This window comes from Astatotilapia calliptera, chromosome 9 (genome assembly GCF_900246225.1).
Source record: "Astatotilapia calliptera chromosome 9, fAstCal1.2, whole genome shotgun sequence".
NCBI lineage: Eukaryota > Metazoa > Chordata > Actinopteri > Cichliformes > Cichlidae > Astatotilapia > Astatotilapia calliptera.
Window position 1 is genome coordinate 34,697,116 of NC_039310.1, and position 25,769 is coordinate 34,722,884.

At 42.7% G+C, this 25,769-nt stretch overlaps 1 protein-coding gene across 1 annotated transcript; it reads left to right on the top strand.

Annotated features, from left to right (window-relative positions):
• The first annotated feature begins 1,032 nt into the window (after positions 1 to 1,032).
• On the top strand, positions 1,033 to 16,696 carry LOC113029694 (zinc finger protein 665-like). Its single transcript, XM_026180684.1, has 2 exons — positions 1,033 to 1,345; positions 14,623 to 16,696. The coding sequence occupies exon 2, from the start codon at positions 14,628 to 14,630 to the stop codon at positions 16,299 to 16,301; it is 1,674 nt and encodes a 557-aa protein (XP_026036469.1). The 5' UTR covers positions 1,033 to 1,345; positions 14,623 to 14,627; the 3' UTR covers positions 16,302 to 16,696.
• Positions 16,697 to 25,769: the final 9,073 nt, after the last annotated feature.

Consider the following 25,769-nt stretch of genomic DNA (forward strand, 5'->3'; position numbering starts at 1 on the left):
TAAAAAGAAAGCTGACACTTTGGAGACTTTATCAAAGGTGTGAGCATCAGCAGATGCCTTTGTGTCAAAGTAATTGAGGATAAAACACAGAAAAACGTGAAGGCGATTTTCTTGGCCTGGATTTTAAAAATATATTCTGCAGTACATAAAAAACAAAAGAAAACCATTAATCAACACATGAACATTACCTGATGCAGCTGAAGTGAAGCAGAGCAAAGTTACAGAGGTTTGATTAGAGACACAACTAAGCGTTTTGTAATTTTGCATAATTTTAAAAACTTTAAATTTCTTCAGTATTGAACGGCAGAAATTAGCTTTTCTTTTCGGAATTAAGTAAAAGGAAAAAGTAGCGGCCGACAGCCTGTAAACAACGGTAGAATTGTGCGTAACAAATAAGCGAATAATGCAGAAAACAGATTTTTAGACTGGAAACTGTTCTTGAAGTACACAGAGAGAGAGAGCTGTGCATGAAGTGTGATTTTATTGTGGTGGAAACAAAACAGCAAAAGTCAGAGTGAATTCATGACGATGTTTATGTGAAGCGTAGTTTGGATCTTCTTTTGCTGCTGGTTCGCTCAATATTGTTTGGAGAGAGATCCGTCGGAGGCTCCGTGCTTTGTGTTTACGTCTTTGTGCAGAATCCGTGTTCCTGCTCTCATTTACTGCTTTAGCTGTTTGGTGGTTGTTGAAATTTTGTGAGGTTTAACCTGAGATTCTGGCATTTCGGGCAAAATGAATTTATATTTTAAAAAAATGATTCAGGATTTTAATGAATCGATATGACTTTATCCAAGTATCGATTTTAATCGATAATCAAAACCCACCCCTAGTAACTGTAATCATGCTTATGTACATCTGGATAATGACACAAACTAGTGTGTGGCGCTTCACTTTTTAAAAAAAAGACAGAAATCAGATTATAGGATATGTGGTGTTGTTTATTTATATTATGGTACTAATCATTCGTGATATTTATTACTGTGTGCATACTTTATTAGAAGAGATGAGATTTAAAAAAAAATCTCTTCCTTGCTGGTTCCATCGAACAATAAATGCTCAAGTAACTATGTAACACGTACGTAATCTGTTCAACAACACAGTGTGATGGGAAATCAGCTGTGTTTTGCTGCCCACTTTATTTCGAATCTGGCGCGAACCGGCGAGCCAGTTCCTGAATCAGTCACATGGTACGGACTGCCCGCGAGGCCTCGAACGTCACTGCATACGTAATCAAAGCGAGCCTCGATACGCGTTTCACAAAAACTCGCCGAGATTACCCGACACAGGTATCGAAGCGTCGACACACAGGACACATCACTAGTCTTTGGTCTTTTCTCCTGCACAGGTAACCAATCTCAAATCACTTTTATGGGTACATCACATCACAGCATATGTGACTGAACACGTGATTAAGCTGGCGCTAGCCTTTAGCTAGTTATCTTAGCATGCTGCTAGCTGCTTTAGTTGCTGTGTGATAACACGAGGGGAATACGACTCCATACGACATGTGTACAAATAGATCCAATGGTTTTTCAGAGGTAGTTTATGTGATTTAGTCTCATATGAAGGCTCATAGTGGGTTGAAGGTGGATGGTGTTCACATGTGATTGTTCTGATTTTATTTCTTAGTTTGGATTCACTGAAATCATTTGGACCTCCAGTCGGAGTGAACTACAACACTGACGTCTGTGAGGTTTTGCTGTGAAAGCCCAAAACTCTGGGTGAAACACTATTACTGTTTCTTCTAATTAAATGCCCACGACATATTTGTTTTAACTCGGTGAAATGGAGAATAGGGCCTGCCGAGTGGGAGACCCTCTTGGTTTCTTGCAGAGTATTTCAGGGCCTAAATTTCAAATTGTTTAGAGAAAAATAGGTATAGAGATCGACAGACCACGTGACTTTCGCGCATTGCATGCTGGGAACTCGTGGCAAAACAATCCAAGTACCACATCAAACGCAAGCATTTGCAGCACCGCAAAACGTTCATTCTCCCGTTCCAATACCTTCTTGGCTTTTCTTTGCCCCCAAAAAGGTATGTACAAAACAAAGGAGAACAATGCCGGTCTGTACAAAGACAGACTTGATGAAAAGTCAAAGAAGAGATACGAGGAAAAAATCAAAGGAGTGAAAGGGTTAGACCCGTACGAGCACACAGAGTGGACAAAGGACGTTAGCGTGCTGCCCAACTTTCACCACGCTCATATTTATAATCATACGTTCTTGGAGTGAGTGCATACACTCGTGAAGTTTAGTAACTTCGGGTCACTGCAACAAGCCCAGGTACAGTTTACCGACGGATGGGTACAGGACCTTGAAATGCACCGTGTAGAACGAAAGACCATCGTACATATCATAAGTTTACCAGTCTCACAAATCGTCTTCATAAATACACATTCGTTAACAGTTTATTAATGGGACCTTTGAGCTCAACTAGGGCTGAACGATATATCGCATTTGCGATAATATCGCGACATGATCAAGTGAAATTTTCTAACCGCAAAGGCTGCGATTATACTCTGGACATGTCCAAATTCATGGGCTGCATCCTCCTGAGGCCGCATTTGTAGACCGATTACGTCACAGCGACGCGCCGAAGGCTGTCCAAATTACTACCATATCCCAGAATTCATAGCGCGGCACAGCCAAACTCCAGTTTCCAGCAATGGCGGCCGCTACTAAGTTTTAAAATTACTCATACTAATCTTTCTGGGTCACAAAATAAACTTTTAACATATTTTCAGGCGAGAAAGTAGTTGTGTAAACATCAAATATCTGCTCCGTTTATCAAGATATCCCATATTTGCAAAAGTGCTTCGACGTTTTCAGAGGCGTCTGCTACCCACCAGCTCGACAGCTAGCCGGGAGCTCGAGGGTTACTGATGCGGCCGAGAACGGCACAACTCCCGGCACATCATTTTCAGATCACCGCGGAGTTTCGCTGCTCGGGTTAAACGTAATATATAAGTCACTTAGACAACCTAAAAATGTTATTGTTGGGCTTTTTTCAGTGTTTTGTTTGTTCGTGAGTAAATCGGTTTGGCTGAGATTAAAGTTATTAGATTAGATAAAATAAAACTTTATTAATCCCCAGGGTGGGTTCCTCCTTGGTTTTCACACAGCTGACTAAACGTCAAACAGAAAACTTATTAAACAGAAGTATGAGACAGTCGAGAATTTACACCAGTGTCTGGTTATATTTTAGATAGCAAGAAGCAGACGGCCGAGTTTATTAAACTCCACCGAGACAGCGGTGACGCTAATCAGAAGGCTAGACCGTCCAATTTCACGCCTTTAAATTTTAAAGGCGTGTTTGTGTGTGTGTTTATACAATTGCTATTATGTTTGCACTTTATGTGTAATGTTACTGACTGCAGAGATCAGTAAGATGTGTGTATTTTTTATTTATTAGTTTTATTTATTTAATATTATTTTTTAATTGAATGACTGTCTAGTAGTTCACAGATGTCGAAAAACTGAGTGTGGTAAAGCCACTGATTTTTTTTATGTATATTTCTGCAATCTGCACATTGTACTGACTTTCATTTTAATGTTTACACCAGGGTTCCTTGTCAGCACTTTATGCTCAGATGTTTGTAAGCCAAAAATAAACTATTGTGTATGTTCAAATATACTGTTGTGATTGAAGAAGTAAAATAAAAATGTCAGTCATCAATTCATGCATCACCTCATGTCATCATAACAGAGGTCTGTCTTCCAGGAAAGAACAGTTTAAAATTAATGTAATATAGTATTGGCCATACTATATGATGTATTGCTTGTCTTTGTTTAATAATACAGAAGACAAAGACCTTAAAAAATAATCGCATCGCAATCGCAATATTGGGGCAAAAAAATCGCAATTAGATTATTTTCCATAATCGTTCAGCCCTAAGCTCAACGGTAATTAATTAGTAGTGGAAATAATTTCTGGTACGCATCACAGAAATGTAGCAGTGACAATAATATTGTATGCTGTAATCGTACTGGGCAATTAGTGATAGAAAACAACTGTTTTATCCTGTGAATAAAAGTATATGTTTTTGTCAATGTACCATGGTAATAACAGAAGCGAAACGCAATATTGTGTCAGGACAATTCACTATTTATGCACAATAAACAAAGGAGCATAGCGCGACAATTTCTGTTCAGCGCCAGACTTGCTTGTAACCTATATCACCAATTATGTTATGAAAAATGACGCATTAACTACAACAGCAGACTGACCTTTGTGGGAATGCTTATAGCAGACTAACCTGTGAGCTGGAGTGTTCTGGGACGTTATATTTGGTCTTTGAATGGCTGCAATCCAGTCGCCTCTTTGTTACTTCGGAAACATGGCTCGAACAATTTCTCTTCAACGACGTAATCCGATAACAACCGATCTCTTTACCGGTCGGCTTCCCGTGGCTGTCATGGGACCGGCTATTGCAGTTAATAATACAGCAGCTTCTTGCCATTTTTTTGTGTTTCTTTTTATCACAGTGTAACTGATTTCAATTGAAAGCCTGCGTGCGCTTGTACCTCTTGCCACAAGTTCCCAGAATCCTTTGCGGTTTTACCCCTGAATGACGTCACATTTTCCATCTCTATTCCTTTCATCACAGAGTTGAAACAATGTAGAGATGGTAAATATAAAAATGACAACATTTAACAATTCACTTTAACATTTCCCTCCTGTTTTGTTATTTGTATGCTCCAAATTATTCCTGTGTAGTATATTCTCAGCCATGCACCAGTTGCTTGACATTTTCAGCGCAGGCGTCATTTATACACAGGCTTCTGTCATGTCATTCACCTCCTATTGCAGCAAAACATCACACTTAATTCTTTTAAGCAGTTAACCTGCTTCTCATTGATCTCATACACAGTAAACTACAACTTGCAAGTAAACAACTGGATGTCAACAATCAAACAAGAAGAATCAACATTCTCAAAAATCATATGTCACTACAATCCAACTGTATACAGACATAGGCATTCACACACATCAGTTGATTTTATTGTTTGGTCCATGTTGCTTTCAGCTAACTTCAAAGCTGCAGCCTGGTCAACACTCCTTTTTATGACTCCTATCAACCCCCCAAATCTTCTCACTGTAGGCATCCTGTGGGGGTTAGAGTCAACTGGTGAATTATCTGCATTTACAACACTTCTCCTTTCCTGTTGTCTCTGCAGAAAAAGATTTTTAGAAGGAAATTAGATCAAGCTGTTTTGATCTTCTTGGCTCAAAACCTCAACCAGCTTAGAGAAGTGTTCATGATGTAAATGTAGACAAAACTCTTTTCTGTTTACACCCCTTCTTGCAGAGGACAAAAAGAATGGGTGATGTTGCACAAATTCCATGGTAAATCTCCAACTTGGACTAATCCATTGCCCTTCATACACATGGGTAACTGGCCTGCTTCCAGTTTGTTTAGCTGTTCAATGTCCTGCAGTGAGTCAGATACTTGGAGTCAGGCCAGCAGGTCTGTCTTACCAGAGCAGTTCACCTTCCCGGCTACTGGTGAATCAACCATCCATTCAGGTTCAGAGGAGTTGAAAATTTGGCAGTGTTCCAAGTACGTTTACTCCTGGATGTGTTGCTAAGGCAAGCAAACAAACTGTCTCGCTCTCTGTGGCTATATGGCCACAGTCCAGAAGAATGTGTAGACAGTGGCATCACAAGCATAACCATTGGTCTCGTTGTTTATGTGAGCGGTTGTGTTCAACTGCCACCAGCAGTTGGTTGAAAACCCATGCGGGTACTGGGTGTGGTTTGCTCTGTCCCAGTGCGCTCCTGTCAACCCACTCAGGGCTAACAGGCTCAAGAAGGTGCACAGCACATTCCTTAGCCATTCTAAGTTGGGTTCTGGATCCATTGGTTTCTTCACCAGGATTGAGACGAGAGGTCCTAGAGATATACTCCCCCCTTTGTACCGCTGGCCTTTTCACCATTACCCAGAGTCGGCCAGGAAGTGTGTTACCTTCTTGCAGTGCACTTGATGTATCCAAGTGTTTATCTCAGCAATCTTCACTGCTGTGGGCGTCGTCAGCAGCACCTGATAGGGACCTTCCCGCCGTGGACTGGGCCAGCACTTCCTCTCCATGGCCTTAATGAGCATCTAATCTCCAGACTTCAGACTCTGCTCCTGCAGAGAAACAGAATCATCTGGCAGATGATTTGTTCTCATGACTTCTTTACTTTTAAACATTTTAAGCATCCAATCTGCTAATGTGTTCTCTCTTCTGCTTTTCTATCATCACTACAGAAGACTAAACCTCTAAATGGTCTACCATATATAATCCCAAAGCGTCAGACCGTTCTCTGTTGGAGTAATCCTCATGTACATCTTAACTAATTCTATACAGTCTAACCATGTCCTGCCTTTCTCTTCCATTGTTTTCCTAAGTCTTAGCTTTACTGTGCCATTAGTTCTCTCTACCAACCCTGCACTTTGTGGGTGATATGAACAATGATGTTTTAGTGTTATCCCTAGATGCTGTGCCATTAATCCAATCACTTCATTTACAAAGTGTGGACCATTATTACTATAAATGGTCTCCGGAATCCCGTGTCCCGGATGATATTCTTACATATGGCTTTGGCAACCGAAATGGCATCTGCTTCCCTAGTTGGGACGATTTCTACCCACTTTGAAAAAGGGCACACTATCACAAAACAGTACTTATAGTTATTACAGTTAGACAGCTCTATAAAGTCCATGTGAATAACTTGAAATGGGTGACTGGGTCTGGGGAATTTCCCTCTCTTAGGTCTCAAATTACCCCGAGAATTGTTCTTGCAACATATCATACATGACCTGCAATTTTTTTTTTTTAGGGCTGAACGATTATGGAAAATAATCTAATTGCGATTTTTTTTGCCCCAATATTGCGATTGCGATGCGATATGCGATTATTTTTTAAGGTCTTTGTCTTCTGTATTATTAAACAAAGACAAGCAATACATCATATAGTTTGGCCAATACTATATTACATTAATTTTAAACTGTTCTTTCCTGGAAGACAGACCTCTGTTATGATGACATGAGGTGATGCATGAATTGATGACTGACATTTTTATTTTACTTCTTCAATCACAACAGTATATTTGAACATACACAATAGTTTATTTTTAGCTTACAAACATCTTACTGATCTCTGCAGTCAGTAACATTACACATAAAGTGCAAACATAATAGCAATTGTATAAACACACAAACAAACACGCCTTTAAAGTTTAAAGGCGTGAAATTGGACGGTCTAGTTCTGATTAGCTAATCAGAACTAGCCTTCTGATTAGCTAATCAGAACTAGCCTTCTGATTAGCTAATCAGAAGGCTAGTTCTGATTAGCGTCACCGCTGTCTCGGTGGAGTTTAATAAACTCGGCCGTCTGCTTCTTGCTATCTAAAATATAACCAGACACTGGTGTAAATTCTCGACTGTCTCATACTTCTGTTTAATAAGTTTTCTGTTTGACGTTTAGTCAGCTGTGTGAAAACCAAGGAGGAACCCACCCGGGGGATTAATAAAGTTTTATTTTATCTAATCTAATAACTTTAATCTCAGCCAAACCGATTTACTCACGAACAAACAAAACACTGAAAAAAGCCCAACAATAACATTTTTAGGTTGTCTAAGTGACTTATATATTATGTTTAACCCGAGCAGCGAAACTCCGCGGTGATCTGAAAATGATGTGCCGGGAGTTGTGCCGTTCTCGGCCGCATCAGTAACCCTCGAGCTCCCGGCTAGCTGTCGAGCTGGTGGGTAGCAGACGCCTCTGAAAACGTCGAAGCACTTTTGCAAATATGGGATATCTTGATAAACCGAGCAGATATTCGATGTTTACACAACTACTTTCTCGCCTGAAAATATGTTAAAAGTTTATTTTGTGCCCCAGAAAGATTAGTATGAGTAATTTTAAAACTTAGTAGCGGCCGCCATTGCTGGACACTGGAGTTTGGCTGGGCCGCGCTATGAATGCTGGGATATGGTAGTAATTTGGACAGCCTTCGGCGCGTCGCTGTGACGTAATCGGTCTACAAATGCGGCCTCAGGAGGATGCAGCCCATGAATTGTATAATATAATCGCAGTATAATCGCAGCCTTTGCGGTTAGAAAGTTGCACTTGATCATGTCGCGATATTATCGCAAATGCGATATATCGTTCAGCCCTAATTTTTTTTAAATTTTTTTTTTTTAAGTATTAAATCCTAGATTATGAAAATGTTGCTCTACTGCTGCCATCATCCCTCCTGTCGAGACATGGCACGGCCCATGGTTCAAAATCGCAGCGGTCATACAAATTCTGAGGCAGTATTGGGTTATTACATAGACAATAAACACCATCCTGCAAGCTCGCTGCTTTTGTGAGCCAAACTGTTTTTCTGCAGTAGGTGAGTGGGCCTGCATGTCTGCCAGTACATCTCGTATAATAGGCAACATCTGTTGGTGTTGCACCGCTAAAATGTGAACACCATGTGCTCCGAAAGCTGCCTCTCTTGTGATCTTATCTGCAAAAGCATTCCCTAATGCAACTGGATCTTTCCCTCACATGTGTGTACACATTTACAAATGGCAATTCTACTGGGCAATATTATTGCTTCCAGCAGATTTTGCAGGAGTTTGGCGTGTTCTACAGGCTTCCCTGTAGAGGCTGTCACATCTCGTCTCACCCACTGCACTTCAAAGAAATGTAATGTAGCAACTGCATATTGGCCATCAGTGTATATTGTCTCTCTGCAGCTTTACACGCTTCCGTTAAAGCTACTATCTCTGCTGCTTAAGCAGATATGAAACATGCTAGTTGTCCTGCACAGATAACTTTCTCACTATCTACTACAGTAAAAACCTGTTTTAGCCTGTCCTTCTGCTGTTGTAAAGCTCAAACCATCAACAAACCAAACCTTTCCCTCAACGAGTGGCACATCTATTACGTCATCCCTGGGCTTACACTCCTCCTCCACGTGCTCTCTACACTCATGAGCAGTGCCCTCTTCTTTCATTGGCAAAAGGGTTGACGGATTCAGAATTGTGCCCCATTTTATGATTGTGTGGTTGTGAGAGTAATAGTGACATTAGAGACAAGTGTCTTGTAGCTTACAGAAAGGTCATTTTAGCATGCAGTAGTAAAACATCCACCTCGTGTGGAACTAACAGTGTCAAAGGGTGAAATAAAACTATTTCCCGGAACATTGTACAGTTTGAGCCGCTGCATATACTGATCTCACGCATGGAGGTAAAGCACAAGCAACTAGGTCTAATCTTTTAGGATAGTAAGTCACTGGCTTCACTTGTGGAAAAAGTGCTGTTAGTTATTTCACAGTCACCTGGCATTTGTGCTTTTCACAGAACCACAAGTCCATCGCTGGACCTCCTCTGCGCTGTCACTTTTGGAGCTTGGCACCCTCCCTTCATCCCTCAGGTTCTCATGTTCCAATGCCCCGGACGATTTAAGGCAGAGCACGTCGTACACCTTAGTTGTCTTCCTCAACTTCAACGTCAAAACTCTTCCACTCCTTATAGTTGTCTGCTGTGCAAAGACTCCTCTTGATGATCTCCTAGAAGCCCAGTAGCACAGCTCTCTGCGCGATGTCTGCTGTGCTGAAGGTGATCTCTGATCCTCCTGAAGCCTCTCTCCTGGCCTCAGCTTCCACGTTGTGGACGATCCCCTCAGTCACTCCTTCTCGTCATGGCACCTCACGACATATGCAAATTAAAAAAAATGACACTCCTCTTGTGCCACACGGCTCTCGCCATGTGTCAACTCCCCAATGAGACATGTAAAAGAATGTTTTAGGGAGACTGTGCAACAATCTCCAGGGTTTCCCACTTGGAGCAGCTTCACTCCAACCTGTAACCCTGTGTAAAAACATTAGTCAGTAATTAAATGTTTAGCTTGTTTAACTCCCAGCTCCACCCAGAGCCTGTATCCTAGAAGACAAAGTCTTTAGGTTAAAACAACTTCACATTTGCAACCAACTACAACTCATAAGTGTAATAAAGTATTCAGCATCACAGAGACAAGTATCATTGCAGGTTTATTCTAAACTCATTTAACTCCTACTTTTCCCATAATTTGCACCAAATCATTGAACATCTCAACGTCATTCCACGTTATAATCAATATGTGGAATGACGGCTTGTAGGAGAGAGGTGGCCTGTCTGGTGTCATGGTATGAGGACAACAACCTCACCCTCAGCACTGATAAGACAGAGTAACCGAGTCCCAGGCTGAGAGGCTGAGGGCACCCCACCCCCAAAGTGGCCCAAGCGAGCCCCAGGCCCCGATAAGCAGCCACCAAGGAGTGAGTCGGTGTGTACCTGGGCGCCCATCCCCGGACACAAAGAACCACCAATGCACCGATGTCTGAGGGCATCTGCCACTGGCAGGGGAAGTGGTGCGGGGAGATAGGCCTCCTTACCTTTGAGGGCCTGAGATGTCCTCAGAGAGGTGGCGTCTGATACCCAACCTGACATATAGACAAGACATACAGGCACACACAGATGCAAACATCCATTCCCACCCTCATGCTCTCATATGCACTTACTCCACACTCAACCAACGTGGAGACAGACATAAAGAGACGCTGTACACACAATCACACTCCCCAAGCGTACTCTAAGAACCGGGTCTAGGTACCCTTGCCCCTGGAGGGGGAAACTGCACCCAGACCCAGGTGGTGTTACCCTTTTCCCTGCGGTGGGGAGAAGCAGACCACCCCGACTCCGCAGCAGCAGGGAGGCCCCACACTCCAGACCCCAGTCGGACGGCCAACTCCTCCTCCTGGCCCCCCCGCTCCAGCAGGTCGCAGAGAACGGGGGTGTGAGAAGGCCCATCCGGACCGGGGCCCAGAACAGCAGTGTCGACCCTCCCCTAGCCCCGCTGCACGCAGCCACGAGGAAACAGTCACCTAAGAGCCAACAGAGCCCCTAATAGGCCATGACTGCTATCCCGGGTTGAGCCCCCCCAAGGAAGATGCTCCTGGGGAATCCCCCGACGCCCTAAGCGTGTCCCTACCCCCACACCAATCACAACAGCGAAGGTGGGACAAAACTATGACCCCCCCCCCACCCCCACTAGGTGATGGAGCTAATCAAAGGAGCCCAGAGCAATTGATCTGATGTGGTGGCAGAGGCTGTATCGAGACTAATGTAATCTCGATGGCTGTAGCTCAGGTGGCAGAGCAGGTCAGCCACTAATCAGAAGGTCGGTGGTTCGATCCCAGGCTGCCTCCTGGCTGCATACTAACCTTGTTTGCCTACTGGTGGTGGTCAGAGGGCCCGGTGGCGCCAGTGTCCGGCAGCCTCGCCTCTGTCAGTGCGCCCCAGGGCAGCTGTGCCTACAATGTACAGTGGGGCAAAAAAATATTTAGTCAGCCACCGATTGTGCAAGTTCCCCCACCTAAAATGATGACAGAGGTCAGTAATTTGCACCAGAGGTACACTTCAACTGTGAGAGACAGAATGTGGAAAAAAAAAAATCCATGAATCCACATGGTAGGATTTGTAAAGAATTTATTCGTAAATCAGGGTGGAAAATAAGTATTTGGTCAATAACAAAAATACAACTCAATACTTTGTAACATAACCTTTGTTGGCAATAACAGAGGTCAAACGTTTACTATAGGTCTTTACCAGGTTTGCACACACAGTAGCTGGTATTTTGGCCCATTCCTCCATGCAGATCTTCTCGAGAGCAGTGATGTTTTGGGGCTGTCGCCGAGCAACACGGACTTTCAACTCCCGCCACAGATTTTCTATGGGGTTGAGGTCTGGAGACTGGCTAGGCCACTCCAGGACTTTCAAATGCTTCTTACGGAGCCACTCCTTTGTTGCCTGGGCGGTGTGTTGTGGATCATTGTCATGTTGGAAGACCCAGCCTCGTTTCATCTTCAAAGTTCTCACTGATGGAAGGAGGTTTTGGCTCAAAATCTCACGATACATGGCCCCATTCATTCTGTCATTAACACGGATCAGTCGTCCTGTCCCCTTGGCATAAAAACAGCCCCATAGCATGATGTTTCCACCCCCATGCTTCACAGTAGGTATGGTGTTCTTGGGATGCAACTCAGTATTCTTCTTCCTCCAAACACGACGAGTTGAGTTTATACCAAAAAGTTCTACTTTGGTTTCATCTGACCACATGACATTCTCCCAATCCTCTGCTGTATCATCCATGTGCTCTCTGGCAAACTTCAGACGGGCCTGGACATGCACTGGCTTCAGCAGCGGAACACGTCTGGCACTGCGGGATTTGATTCCCTGCCGTTGTAGTGTGTTACTGATGGTGACCTTTGTTACTTTGGTCCCAGCTCTCTGCAGGTCATTCACCAGGTCCCCCCGTGTGGTTCTGGGATCTTTGCTCACCGTTCTCATGATCATTTTGACCCCACGGGATGAGATCTTGCGTGGAGCCCCAGATCGAGGGAGATTATCAGTGGTCTTGTATGTCTTCCATTTTCTGATGATTGCTTCCACAGTTGATTTTTTCACACCAAGCTGCTTGCCTATTGTAGATTCACTCTTCCAAGTCTGGTGCAAGTCTACAATACTTTTCCTGGTGTCCTTCGACAGCTTTTTGGTCTTGGCCATGGCGGAGTTTGGAGTCTGACTGTTTGAGGCTGTGGACAGGTGTCTTTTATACAGATGATGAGTTCAAACAGGTGCCATTCATACAGGTAACGAGTGGGGGACAGAAAAGCTTCTTACAGAGGACGTTACAGGTCTGTGAGAGCCAGAGATTTTCCTTGTTTGAGGTGACCAAATACTTATTTTCCACCCTGATTTACGGATAAATTCTTTACAAATCCTACCATGTGAATTCATGGATTTTTTTTTCACATTCTGTCTCTCACAGTTGAAGTGTACCTCTGGTGCAAATTACTGACCTCTGTTATCATTTTAAGTGGGGGAACTTGCACAATCGGTGGCTGACTAAATACTTTTTTGCCCCACTGTAGCTTGCCATTGCCAGTGTGTGAATGGGTGAATGACTGAATGTAGTGTAAAGCGCTTTGGGGTCCTTAGGGACTGACTAAAGCGCTATACAAATGCGGGCCATTTACCATTTTTAATAGATAATTTCTATATTGGTTAGAATTAAGATTATTTTTATTTTTCCAGTTCATGAGGACTGTTTTCTTGGCTATGCATAGGGCAGTGAAAACCATATGGGCTATATTCTTATCTGAAGTGACATTATCTAAGCTGCCCAACAAACACACTAAGGGGGAAGTTGGAATGTTACATTTCAGACACTTTGATAAGTCTTCACATATCTCGCACCAAAACTTCTGAACTGGTGGACAGAACCAAAGAGCGTGGATATAAATGTCCGGTGTTTTGGTTTGACAGTGTGAGCAGTTGTTGGTAGACGTAAAGCCCATCTTGAACATCCGATGACCTGTATAGTGCACTCTATGTAATATTTTGTATTGAATTAATTGAAGACTGGGATTTCTAATTAGATGAAAGGTTTTTAAGCAAATCTGAGACCAGAAGTTTTGGTCTAAGTTAACTGATAAATCCGCTTCCCATTTTGCAATAGGAAGTGATATTGATTCATCTATTTTAGAAAGCATTCTGTATATTTTGGATAGTAATTTGGGGGTTTTAAGAGTAAGAAATTGAACCACACTTGGTGGTGTTTGTAGTTCAACTTGACCTGGTTTAAATTTCTTTTTTACTATGGATTTAATTTGTTGATATTCTAAAAATCTTTTCTTGTTGATCCCATATTGTGTAACTAGTCTGTCAAATGAAATAAATTCTGTTCCTTCTAGTATATGTTCTAAATATTTGATTCCTTTATCACTCCAATCTGAAAAGTTTATCATATTATTGTTTTGTAATATGTCAGGGTTGTTCCAGATAGGTGTACGTTTGCATGGGATTAATGAAGACGCCGTCAATTTTAGAAACTCCCACCACGCTGTCAGAGAAGAGCCGATGTTGACGCTTTTGAAGCATTCATGTCGTTGGATGTTTGAGCTGATAAGCTCTAGATTATTGCAAAGTGCTTGTTCTACATCTAGCAAAGGTTCATCTAAGAGGGTATGTTTTAGCCATCCTGAGGTAAACTGAAGCCTGTTGGCTAAGAAGTAGTGCTGAAAGTTAGGTAGTTCTAATCCTCCTTTATCCTTGGTCTTTTGTAGTGTTTTTAAGCTTATACGTGGGGGTTTATTTTCTATCTCAGATTTAAATTTTATCTTCACTTATTTATTTGTATTATTTATATTTTATGTGGTGTCATTTGTGTATATATACATACTTTCTTTCAACCCTTAACTTAACCGGCATGTGTGTGTGGCAGCAAAGAAAGAATTTCATTGCACAGAGAAATGCTTTTTCTTCTTGTACATATGACAATAAACCCTTTGAATCTTTAATCTTCACTATATATCTACAGTGTAAATAGTAGTAGAAATAGACAAAAACCATTAAAGGAGAAGTATTAAGAAGCAATGCGAAGTACAAATATTTTTTAAAAATTCTGAAATTGATATTTTATTTATGAGGATGCTTTTGATCTGAATAAGGTTCTAAGAATGCCATGTGTACATCTGTACAGTTTATGGGTTACTTCTTACCATAACTGCATTTGGTTTTCTGTTTTATTTCTTTGTCATTATAGGAGAGATGTGGGAAAGCAGGCCAAAACCTCAACACATTGAGGACATCAGCAAAAAACAGCCAACGCCGGCAAGCACAGATCCAGTTGTTGTCCCTTTGACCACTATGAAGCAGCCCAGAAGACGCCAGTGCATCGATAGTGGGAACAGAAGCTTTACCTGTGATCAATGTGGAAAGTCTTTCACTCGGAGTAGCAGCTTAAAAGTACATCAGCTCATCCATACTGGAGTCAAAGCATTCAGCTGTGATCAGTGTGGAAAGTCTTTTAATCGACTTGGTCCCTTAAAAACTCATCAGCTCATTCATACTGGTATTAAGGCATTCAGCTGTGATCAATGTGGAAAGTCTTTTACTCTGAGTAGCAACTTAAAAAGACATCAGCTCATTCATACTGGTGTCAAGGCGTTCCGCTGTGATCAGTGTGGAAAGTCTTTTACTCTGAGTAGCAACTTAAAAGTACATCAGCTCATCCATGCTGGAGTCAAAGCATTCAGCTGTGATCAGTGTGGAAAGTCTTTTAATCGCCTTGATCACTTAAAAGCACATCAGGTCATTCATACTGGTGCCAAGGCATTCAGCTGTGATCAATGTGGAAAGTCTTTTACTCAGAAAAGCGACTTAAAAACACATCAGCTCATCCACAGTGGAGTTAAAGAATTCAGCTGCAATCAGTGTGGAAAGTCCTTTACTCAGAAAAGGTACTTAAAAAGACATGAAGTCACGCATGCTGGTGTTAAATCATTTGTTTGTAGTCAGTGTGGAAAAGCTTTTACTCAGATTGGTAACTTAAAAAGACATGAAGTCACGCATGCTGGTGTTAAATCATTTGTTTGTGGTCAGTGTGGAAAAGCTTTTACTCAGATTGGTCACTTAAAAAGACATGAAGTCATCCATGCTGGAGTTAAATCATTTGTTTGTGGTCAGTGTGGAAAGGGTTTTACTCAGATTGGCCACATAAAAACACATCAGCTCATCCATGCTGGGGTCAAAGCATTCAGCTGTGATCAGTGTGGAAAGTCTTTTACTCAGATTGGTCACTTAAAATCGCATCAGGTTATCCATAGTGGAGTTAAAGCATTTGTTTGTGGTCAGTGTGGAAAAGCTTTTGCTCACAGTTACAGCTTAAAAGTCCATCTGCTCACCCACAGTGGAGTTAAACCTTTCAGTTGTGATCAGTGTGGAAAGTCATTTACTCTGATTGGTCACTTAAAAACGCATCAGGTTATCCACAGTGGAGTTAAACCATTTGTTTGTGGTCAGTGTGGAAAGGCTTTTGCTCACAGTTACAGCTTAAAAGTCCATGAGGTCATCCACCCAGGAGCTAAACATTTCAGCTGTGATCACTGTGGAAAGTCGTTTGCACGGCTTGGTTACTTAAAAGCACATCGGGTCATTCATACTGGTGTCAAGGCATTCAACTGTGATCAGTGTGGAAAGTCTTTTAATCAGAAAAGAGACTTAAAACAACATGAGCTCATCCACAGTGGCGTTAAAGCATTTGTTTGTGATCAGTGTGGAAAGTCTTTTACTTTTATTGGTCACTTAAAAAGACATCAACTCATCCACAGTGGAGTTAAATCATTTATCTGTAATCAATGTGGAAAATCTTTTACTCAGAGTTGCAACTTAAAACGACATCAGCTCATTCATACTGGAGTTAAACCTTTCAACTGTGCTTAGTGTGGAAAGTCTTGTGCTAGGTTTCATCATCTAAAAAATCATCAGCTCATCCACACTAAAGTTAATCCACTGAAATATGAGCAGTGTGAAGTCTTTCATCCGTAACACAAACCTATTGAGGCATCAGCAAATCTACAAAGTGTCCTGCTGTGACAAAAGTGGCAGACTAATGGGACATTATCCTGACAAAGTTCATTTGAACACAGCTAGAAACACGAGGGATCTGAACCAATGCTCTTCTGCTGGGTCAATCTTAATCAGGCTTTACAGAATTCAGCTTTAATCTCCTGTTCAGTGTTACTGTGTGGAAGTCCATTAGATCAGTTATGACCTCATAAGTGTTGCATATTCAATTCAATTCAATTTTATTTATATAGCGCCAAATCACAACAAAAGTTGCCTCAAGGCGCTTTATATTGTACAGTAGATACAGAAAAAAACCCAACAATCATATGACCCCCTATGAACAAGCACTTTGGCGAAGGGGGAAGGAAAAACTCCCTTTTCACAGGAAGAAACCTCCAGCAGAACCAGGCTCAGGGAGGGGCGGGGCCATCTGGTTGGGGCAAAGAAGAAAAACAGGATAAAGACATGCTGTGGAAGAGAGACAGAGATTAATAACAGATTTGATTCCATGCAGAGAGGTCTATTAACACAGAGTGAGCGAGAAAGGTGACTGGAAAGGAAAAACTCCCGGAAAGGAATCCCCGGCAGCCTACACCTATTGCAGCATAACTAAGGGAGGATTCAGGGTCACTTGGTCCAGCCCTAACTATATGCTTTAGCAAAAAGGAAAGTTTTAAGCCTAATCTTGAAAGTAGAAATAGCGTCTGTCTCCTGAATTCAAACTGGAAACTGGTTTCACAGAAGAGGGGCCTGAAAACTGAAGGCTCTCCATATGAACACTTATCCTGTGAATTGCCTGTTTGTTACCTAAGCAACACTTTTTAGTATGATGTCCATGTTAAAAGTAGCAGTGCTTAATTCCGTAAGTATTCTAACATGAATTGCTTGTAATGAAAGATATAAGTGTAACAACTGGAAAAAGTGCTGTTGCTTTATTGTTATTGCAGTATGTATTTTTTCCACTGGAACCTCTCATCGTTGTAATGAGGTGGTGCTGTATGTGTTAGCCAACCGCCTGTTAGAGCTACACAGTTTGAAATGTTCACAAAAGACATGGAAAATCAAGTCAAATCACTTTTATTGACACATCACATGTGCAGGTACATTGGTACAGCACATGTGAGTGAAATTCTTGTGTGCGAGCTTCACAAGCAACAGAGTTGTGCAAAATACAATAATGTAAACAAACAAAATACAAGAATGGCTACATCTGAAACTAATAAATATATGTACAATATATAATAATAGTATATGCATTTCACACGCCTGTCTGAAGCTGGCAGCCAGCATGTAGAAAGATTTCCTTTGAACTGTTATTAATTTTGTATGTTTTCTAAGTTTAGTCAAACCGTCCAATTAAAAAGCAACAGAATTCTACCAGAACCTCCTGATTCTTGTTTCATGAATTGCATGGCTATTTACTAAAAGTCTAAATAAAACTCATAATTAAAAGGCCACTGGTGCAACATGGGTTAAAATCTATGCACGCAGAACAAAGTGGATGTTAATATTGTCATGTTAATATTATGTAAAATATGTTGACTATATGAATGGTGTTATCTGTTCTGTGCAAACATCCATGTAATCTTAAAAACTAAACATTATTCCCATCATCTGATCACAGAGAGAAGCAGAATGTCAGAACAGATTACCTTCTGGTCAAACTGAAACACCTGCTCGCACTGATGGTGAGTTTGGTACATGCCTCACCATATGGTATACCACAATGACAAATGCTTATTCAGCCACCAAGGTGCCAATCTGAATGACCTGCATCTCCCAAGGCCCACACTGACATCCAGTATGTTGGGAATAATGTTGAGCTTTCGAGAAAATTCCACTGCTATTTGTAGTAATATTTAAGCAATTTTCATCAGCCGTAATTGCTGCCAAAGGACGAATCTCTTATCAGTTTCTTGCGGCGAGACCTGCAGACACAGCCAGCCCAGAGTGTCTAGGAATTTTCATGTCCTCCCTTTGGGAATCAGCTGTAGCTCGTGTTTTGTGACCAGTCACTTCTGGCTGACGAGGGATTTGAGGGAAAGCAATACTAATTGTAACTAAGTGTCCAGTAGACAGTGTTACATGTATCAGTGAATGCTGGTATGCAACATATTAATTTGATCACTCTACATGCACTGCTCATACACATGAATGCTTAATTAAGATTGAATTTTGTATCCTTTGGCAAAAACTGATTACATTTCTGTATGGAACTATTTGAGAATTTGCCAAAGATTATCAGTTATGGAGAGCAGTAGAAACAAAGGGAAGTTAGCTTGAGTAAAAGTTTCTAATGAATATCTCAGGCAGTACAAGTTATTGACAGATAGAAGTCCGTCAATAACTTGTACTGCCAAATTGTCAAAGGGATTTTCTTTAGTGTGATAATGCTAATTTTGGTCAATTAGGATGAAGATGACGTTGACCATCCCATCTGTTTCTTTTCAAAAAATGTATAAAACACCAGCTACATTACAGCACGATTGAAAATTAGGCTTTAGCCTTGCAGCATTTCGAAGTGTACCTTGGGTCCAATCCTCTACCAACCATTGTATTTTCCGACCATAACCCCCCCCCGATGCAGAACAGCAACCAACGCCTCATGAGCTGGTCTTTACTTTAACATTAATATCCGTTACAAGAAGGGTTTAGGTCAGGGGTGGGCAACTCCAGGCCTCGAGGGCCAGTGTCCTACAGGTTGTAGATCTCACCCTGGATCAACACACCTGAATAAAATGATTAGTTCATTACCAGGCCTCTGGAGAACCTCAAGACATGTTGAGGAGGTAATTTAGTCATTTAAATCAGCTGTGTTGAATCAAGGACACATCTAAAACCTGCAGGACACCGGCCCTCGAGGCCTGGAGTTGCCCACCTCTGATGTGTTTTTTGGTCTGCCACACCAGAGGGTCGCATAATTGTGTCCTGTGTCAATTTTGTTTTTTGACTCGGTAGCTGTAGGGGTGAGAAGCCATTTTTCTTTGGGAACCTTTTCTCCTGTTTTTGGTTAGGGAGGCAGGTAAGAAACCTGTACTTTTCTTTTGGGGTTTCCCGTGTAGGTAAACCAGCTGCATTTCATTTCTAGAGTGTTGTTTGTTGTTTTGGCCATGCTCATCCTGACACCCGCTACCTTTTGGGACTTAATAAACTGACTGGTTGTTGCAAACTCCGTGACCGTTGTTTTTTGGTTCGTCTTCCTTGAGAGCAGGGAGTGTGGGGACATTTTCCTTTTTTAAAATTTTTTCCTTGTGTTGCACGCCAGTTTCCCCTGGGCTGGGGTGTAACAGTTCCTTATAGGTCAATATCTCAGATGTCCTCAACTGACAGTCCCACCAGGCACATGACGCGGCATTTGGCCCAACCATCTATTGTGTATACGGCAGGAAATGTCCCTTCAGGATAGTCGGGCTCGAACCCAGGCTTCTCGTAGGGAAAGAGAGCGATCAACTGCAGCCGCTGTGAGGTAAGTAACTAAATCAAATTGGGCCCAGTTCTCCATTTGTAGAACATTTCAACACCTCATATGCTACATTATTACCGTATTTTCACGACCATAAGACGCACTGTACTAAAAGGCGCAGTCTCAGTTATGTGTGCCCTTACTGTATTTAACACACACATAAGGCGCACTGGATTATAGGGCGCATACAAGTACCGTGTGCGTATTTAAAAATAAAGCGGGAGCAAACCTGAGTTCGGTACTCACATTTTTATTACCAGTAATCGTCATCATCAACAACACACAAGCATACAAGTGTGCATATTTAAAAATAAAGCAGGAGCAAAACAAAGTTTGGTACTCACATTTTTATCATCAATCAAACCCATCGAAGTCCTCATCCTCTGTGTCTGAATTGAACAGCTGCGCTAAATCTCCATCAAACATGCCAGGTTCACTTTCTTCACTGTCAGAGTCACTTTCCGTGCCGTGCGGCTCCTCGGAAATGATGCCGGCTTTTGTGAAAGCTCGAACAACAGTGCCAGCAGACATGTTAGCCCAAGCATCTACAATCCATTGGCAAATTGTGGCGTAACTCGCCCGGCGCTGCCTTCCACTCTTGGTGAAACTGTGGTCTCCATCGGTCATCCATCGCTCCCAGGCCGCTCGTGAACGGGCGGTTCACACCGATGTACAGCGGTTGGAGTTCCTTTGTCAGGCCTCCCGGAATGACAGCAAGCTCACAGTTCATTTGTTTCACTAGTTTTTTCACATCGGCTGTGAGATGGGCACGCATAGAGTCACAGATTAAGAGCGATGGTGATGCGTGGAAAAAACCACCTGGTCTCCTTACATACACCTCCCTCAGCCACTTTTTCATCATTTCCTCATCCATCCAGCCCTTTTCATTTGCCTTAATGATGATTCCTGCTGGAAACTTCTCTTTAGGCAAAGTCTTTCGCTTAAAAATCACCATAGGCGGCAGTTTCTGTCCATTAGCATGGCAGCCAAGCACAACAGTGAAAGAAGACTTTTCATACCCCGTTGTGCGTATCGCTACCGTGCTGGTCCCCTTCTTCTCCACAGTGTGACTCACCGGGATGTCAAAAGTGAGCGGGACCTCGTCCATGTTAGTGATGTGGCTGGGCTGGATGTTTTTGTCGCCGATGTGTTTGCTGCAGTAGGAGCGGAAGATGGCCAGCTTTTCCTTATAATCCGCTGGAAGTTGCTGCGCTACCGTAGTCCTGGTCCGGATGGAAAAATGGCACCGTTTCATAAAACGAAAGCACCAAGACGGACCTCCTTGGAAATGTTCAATGTTCATCTCTTCAGCTAGTGAAACCGCTTTTAGCCGAATGGTGACCGTCGAAACGCCTCTCCCGCTCGTTCTTTGCTCGATGATCCAACGCTCAAGTCTTTCCTCCAACTCGGGCCACCTCGCCTTATGTCCGCGGAAACTCAGCTGCGTTTTCTTGACCTGCCGGAGCTTGTTTTCTAGCTTCCTCCATTTGCGAACCATCGATTCGTTAATCTTAAATTCTCTCGCCGCTGCTCGATTTCCATGTTCCTCCGCGTAGCTGATGGCCTTCAGTTTAAACTGTGCTTCATAAGCGTGTCTCTTTGCCATTTTCAGGGTTGTTAAAACAACGATGTTCCACATAATGCACATACCTGTCCTTTTAGACAGGTATGTGCGATTGTCCGGTATATACGATCAACGCCCACACTTCACCCTTTAGCGTTCTCATGGTGTTCTCTACTATGTCCTCCTTACAACACACAGGGCGCACTGCGCTATAGGGCGCGCCGTACTTTTTAAAGAAAATCTAAGACTTTTAAGTGCGCCTTATGGGCGTGAAAATACGGTATATATGTATATAATGCAGGGAAAAAACAGAACTGCTTTCCATCCATTTTCTTCTGCTTTATCCGGGGCCGGGTCACGGTGGCAGCAGCCTAAGCAGAGAAGCCCAGACCTTCCTCTCCCCAGTCACCTGCTTTAGCTTGTCTGGGGGAACACCAAGACGTTCCCAGGCAAGCCGAGAGATAATCTCTCCAGCGTGTCCTGGGTCTGCCCCGGGGTCTCCTCCCGGTGGGACATGCCTGGAACACCTCACCCAGGAGGTGCCCAGGAGCATCCTTGTCAGATGCCCGAACCACCTCAGCTGGCTCCTTTCGATGTGGAGGAGCAGCGAGTCTACTCTGAGCCCCTCCCGGATGGCTGAACTTCTCACTTTATCTTTAAGGGAGAGGCAAGCCACCCTTCGGAGGAAGCTCATTTCTGGCGCTTGTTTCCGCGATCTCGACCCCTATGGCACATCCCGCGGGTGGTACGATAGGGGTAGGGCGCATTGTATGCCGGGCGGCAGCCAGGAGCGGATGCCCTGGCAGACCGATCCCTGGCTACTAAGACTGGCAATTGGGACATGGAGAAAGAGCCTGAGTTAGTGCATGAGGTTGAGAGGTACCAGCTAGATATAGTTTTTCTCACCTCTACGGATGGCTTGGGCTCTAGAACCAGTCTCCTGGAGAGGGGCTGGACTCTGTCTCAGTCTGAAGTAGCCCCTGGTGAAAGGCAGCGGGCTGGAGTGGGTATTCTAATATCCCCTTGGCTTGCTGCCTGTACGTTGGGGTTCTTCCCGGTGGATGAGAGGGTTTGTTCTCTGCGCCTTAGGGTTGGGGATCGGGTCCTGACTGTCATCTGCGCTTGTGCGCCGAGTGGTAGTTCAGAGTACCCAGCCTTCTTAGAGTCCCTGGGTGGGGTGCTGGAAGGTGCTCTGTGGAGACTCTGTTGTCCTGCTGGGAGACTTCAATGAACTTCAATTTTAAAGTTTACTGGATAAAGTGGCTGTGTTGATGCTGTTTTTAACATTCAAACATACAAAACTATATGTTTGAATGTTAAAAACATTCAACCACAAAGTTCTTTCATCTAAACTTGCACTTTTGAGGAAGCTATTGTTAGAACAATTAGCTTATAAAGTGAGACTCAGAGAAAAGGCTCTGGTGTGAAGTGTATGGTTTTCAGGGTTTTTATCGTTAAGTCTGTTTCCCTGGGTCTTTTCCCATGTTGTAGTCATGTGTCTTATTTTGAAAGAACTATTTAAGCGTTAACATAGCGATCAGAGAGCATAAAGAAGCAGAGAGGAGGATGTTACTCTCAATGTTGTTGGCGCATTTCAGGAGGACGCTGCTAATAAAGTTACACAATTACACAGCTGAATTCGCGTTTATTATTATATTTACAAAATACCACAGTTTTCGTCTTTGTATCGTTTTATTTTGTTGTATTTATCTTAAAGGCCGGTCCCTGAAAATATTGTCTGAGTTGTCCCTGGTGCAAAAAAGGTTGGGGAATGCTGCCCTAAAAAATGTAGAGAAAGTCAGGATCTTTGGGCTTATGTCCGCTAGGCATATTTTTTGTTTGTTTGTTTTGTTGTACTGTACTGCTCCAAGACTGACCACTAGCTTTTTTTTCTCTCTCTTTTGGCTCTCAGCGAAGGCGGTCGCACTTTTCTCCTCTCCTGCCCTTATCTTCCCTGCTTAGCTTCTTATGTCCTTGTCTTCTCTTGTGTTTTTACTTACTTTTCCTTGGAACACTCTCTCACAGTCTGTTCTAAAAGATGAATTATGGATTTGATCAACTGGTCTCTGAATGCAATTGACACCCCTTCTCAACGAGAAGTCCGGGCTCGAGTGAGCCTGACTGCTGAAGATATCTACCTATTTGGAACCATGATAACAGGGTTCTTGCTGATCGGAGCTGGCTTATCGAAGAATTAAGGAAGCGGAACCGGCTGTTCAAACCCCCACAAGGCTGCCCGCTGGGATTGAAATGATGGGACGAGGCGTGAGTTTCTCAAAATGGGCTCATTGAGTGCAGCACGGAGAAGATCTTGGAGAACACACGGCTGCCGTCAATACTCAGAATAAGATCTCTGAGTGAAAAACTGGATTACATCTGGAGGGGCTAGCTCGAACAACACCTTTGAGCGCAAATTCGATTACATCTTGGGGAAGTGCACTGCGGTCGTTAGTTCTCAGAACTTGCTCTTTGACCACAAGAATGACAACATCACAGAATGTAAGTTTGGATAACATCATAGAAAGCTCACGGCTCTCCAACGGGAAATTGAGAGACTAGTGTTGGACTGTTAGAACAGCTTTGAAATTCATATGAGTTGTTCGCACTAAAGTAAAAACCACCATCACTTCATGCGGAGACCCCTTCGGCTCCAGCTGCAGCCTCAAGGCTGGAGCTGAACAAAACACCCTGATAACGACTGCGTTTAGACTGTTCCCCCCATTCCATGCAAGGCCACCTGGGTTGGCTGGAAGACTGTTTACTTAGCCTGGCAGGGCGAAGGACACTGTCTCAGCTGAACTCTGGACACACACACACACACACACATACACTGATATGCACACACTCATCCCCCCTCCCTTTCCAAATGCCTTCGATGCTTGTGCCCTACCGGGGAAGATGGCAGTCGACTGGACCAGCGCAGACACACTGCAGGATCGGATGCGCTGTCTACAGCGGCTCTCTTACCCTTTACCCTCCCCTGTTGCTTGTCTTGTGTTTCTATGGTGTATTGATAGTCATGTGCTTTTTGTGCTGAGGTGTTTTTTCTGTTATCAAACTGTTCTCCCACTAGGAGCTCAGTCTGAGTGGAGTTTTTTTCTCCTCCTCTTACCTCATGTTATGTATTTTTGTTGTTTTTTTTTTCCTATCAGCCTACCTTTCTGACATGTCTCCTCAATGTGATGTTTGTGTAAAGTTGGTCAGAAGGTTCCTTTGTAAGTGCGCATGCGCCATTAGCCTGCTGTAACCCTAATTTCCTTCAGGATTAATAAAGTATTCTGATATCTGAAACAACTTTTCAAGTGAGCACAGAGCAGAAGTACACAAGGGTGAAGGCTTATGAGAAGTGTTGGCACTGGGATCTGCAAAGTGTCATCTTAAGACTACTTGCAAGCAATTTATAAAGACCCACCCGGATGCCCTCCATGCTGTAAATATAAAGCATGTTCCAGACGACAGGCCTGCTCCCAGAGAAAATTATGTATTCAATCTGAATCAATGGTCAGGCTGCTACTTAGTACTGCTGTTAATATTTAATCAAGTACCATTTATATTGTCAGATAGACCCTATATAATATCCTTGCTCTTATACACAGCGACTTTACCATTTCTGGTTCGGGACCACTGTCTTCTAAAGGCTGGTAAGTCTTCTGGTACAAAATGTGAAGAAGTAAATGTGATGCATTCAGCTAGAAATGGAGCAGACAATGTACACTCCAATAGTGGATTTAGTGATCAGTGTTCATGACACTTTGCATGCTAATGATCAAGGAACTGACCTCACAGCCCATTGTTCATTCATTATGCAAAAATTATGCAAGTGTTTATAAGATTGGAGAAACCTGCAGTCAGCTGAGACTGAAGAAGTCTCTGGGATGAGTTACGAAACGTTTGTCCCACTGAAAACGCTACGTCCAGATGAACAGAATCAACTTCTGGGATTTCCTTACCTGGATGATTGAGCGTGCATCTAGATATTACCCACAATTACTTAGGTACACGGGAACAAAGGGACAGCAAGTCAGTTTCTTACAGAGGAAGAAATAAACAAATAATTATACTGCAATTAATTTTAAGCAGTGTGTAATTATTCAGAAAAAAAAACCTGAAAGATACGTCACATCTTTCTACATTTTATTTTTCATAGGATTCAGTTAATCTTTTACATACTGCCTGGATAAAATGACGAAAATATATGACTTACAATAAAAATATTTTTACTGCAACATAACAAAAAATGAAGGTTTGTGTCTTCATGGAGCAAAACACACTCACATCCTGTAAGAAAACAGACCACTGAAAACATTAAATATAT

Bases quoted from the DNA above. Each gene is read 5' to 3' on its own strand.
- LOC113029694 (XM_026180684.1), top strand. From the start codon at position 14,628: ATGTGGGAAAGCAGGCCAAAACCTCAACACATTGAGGACATCAGCAAA.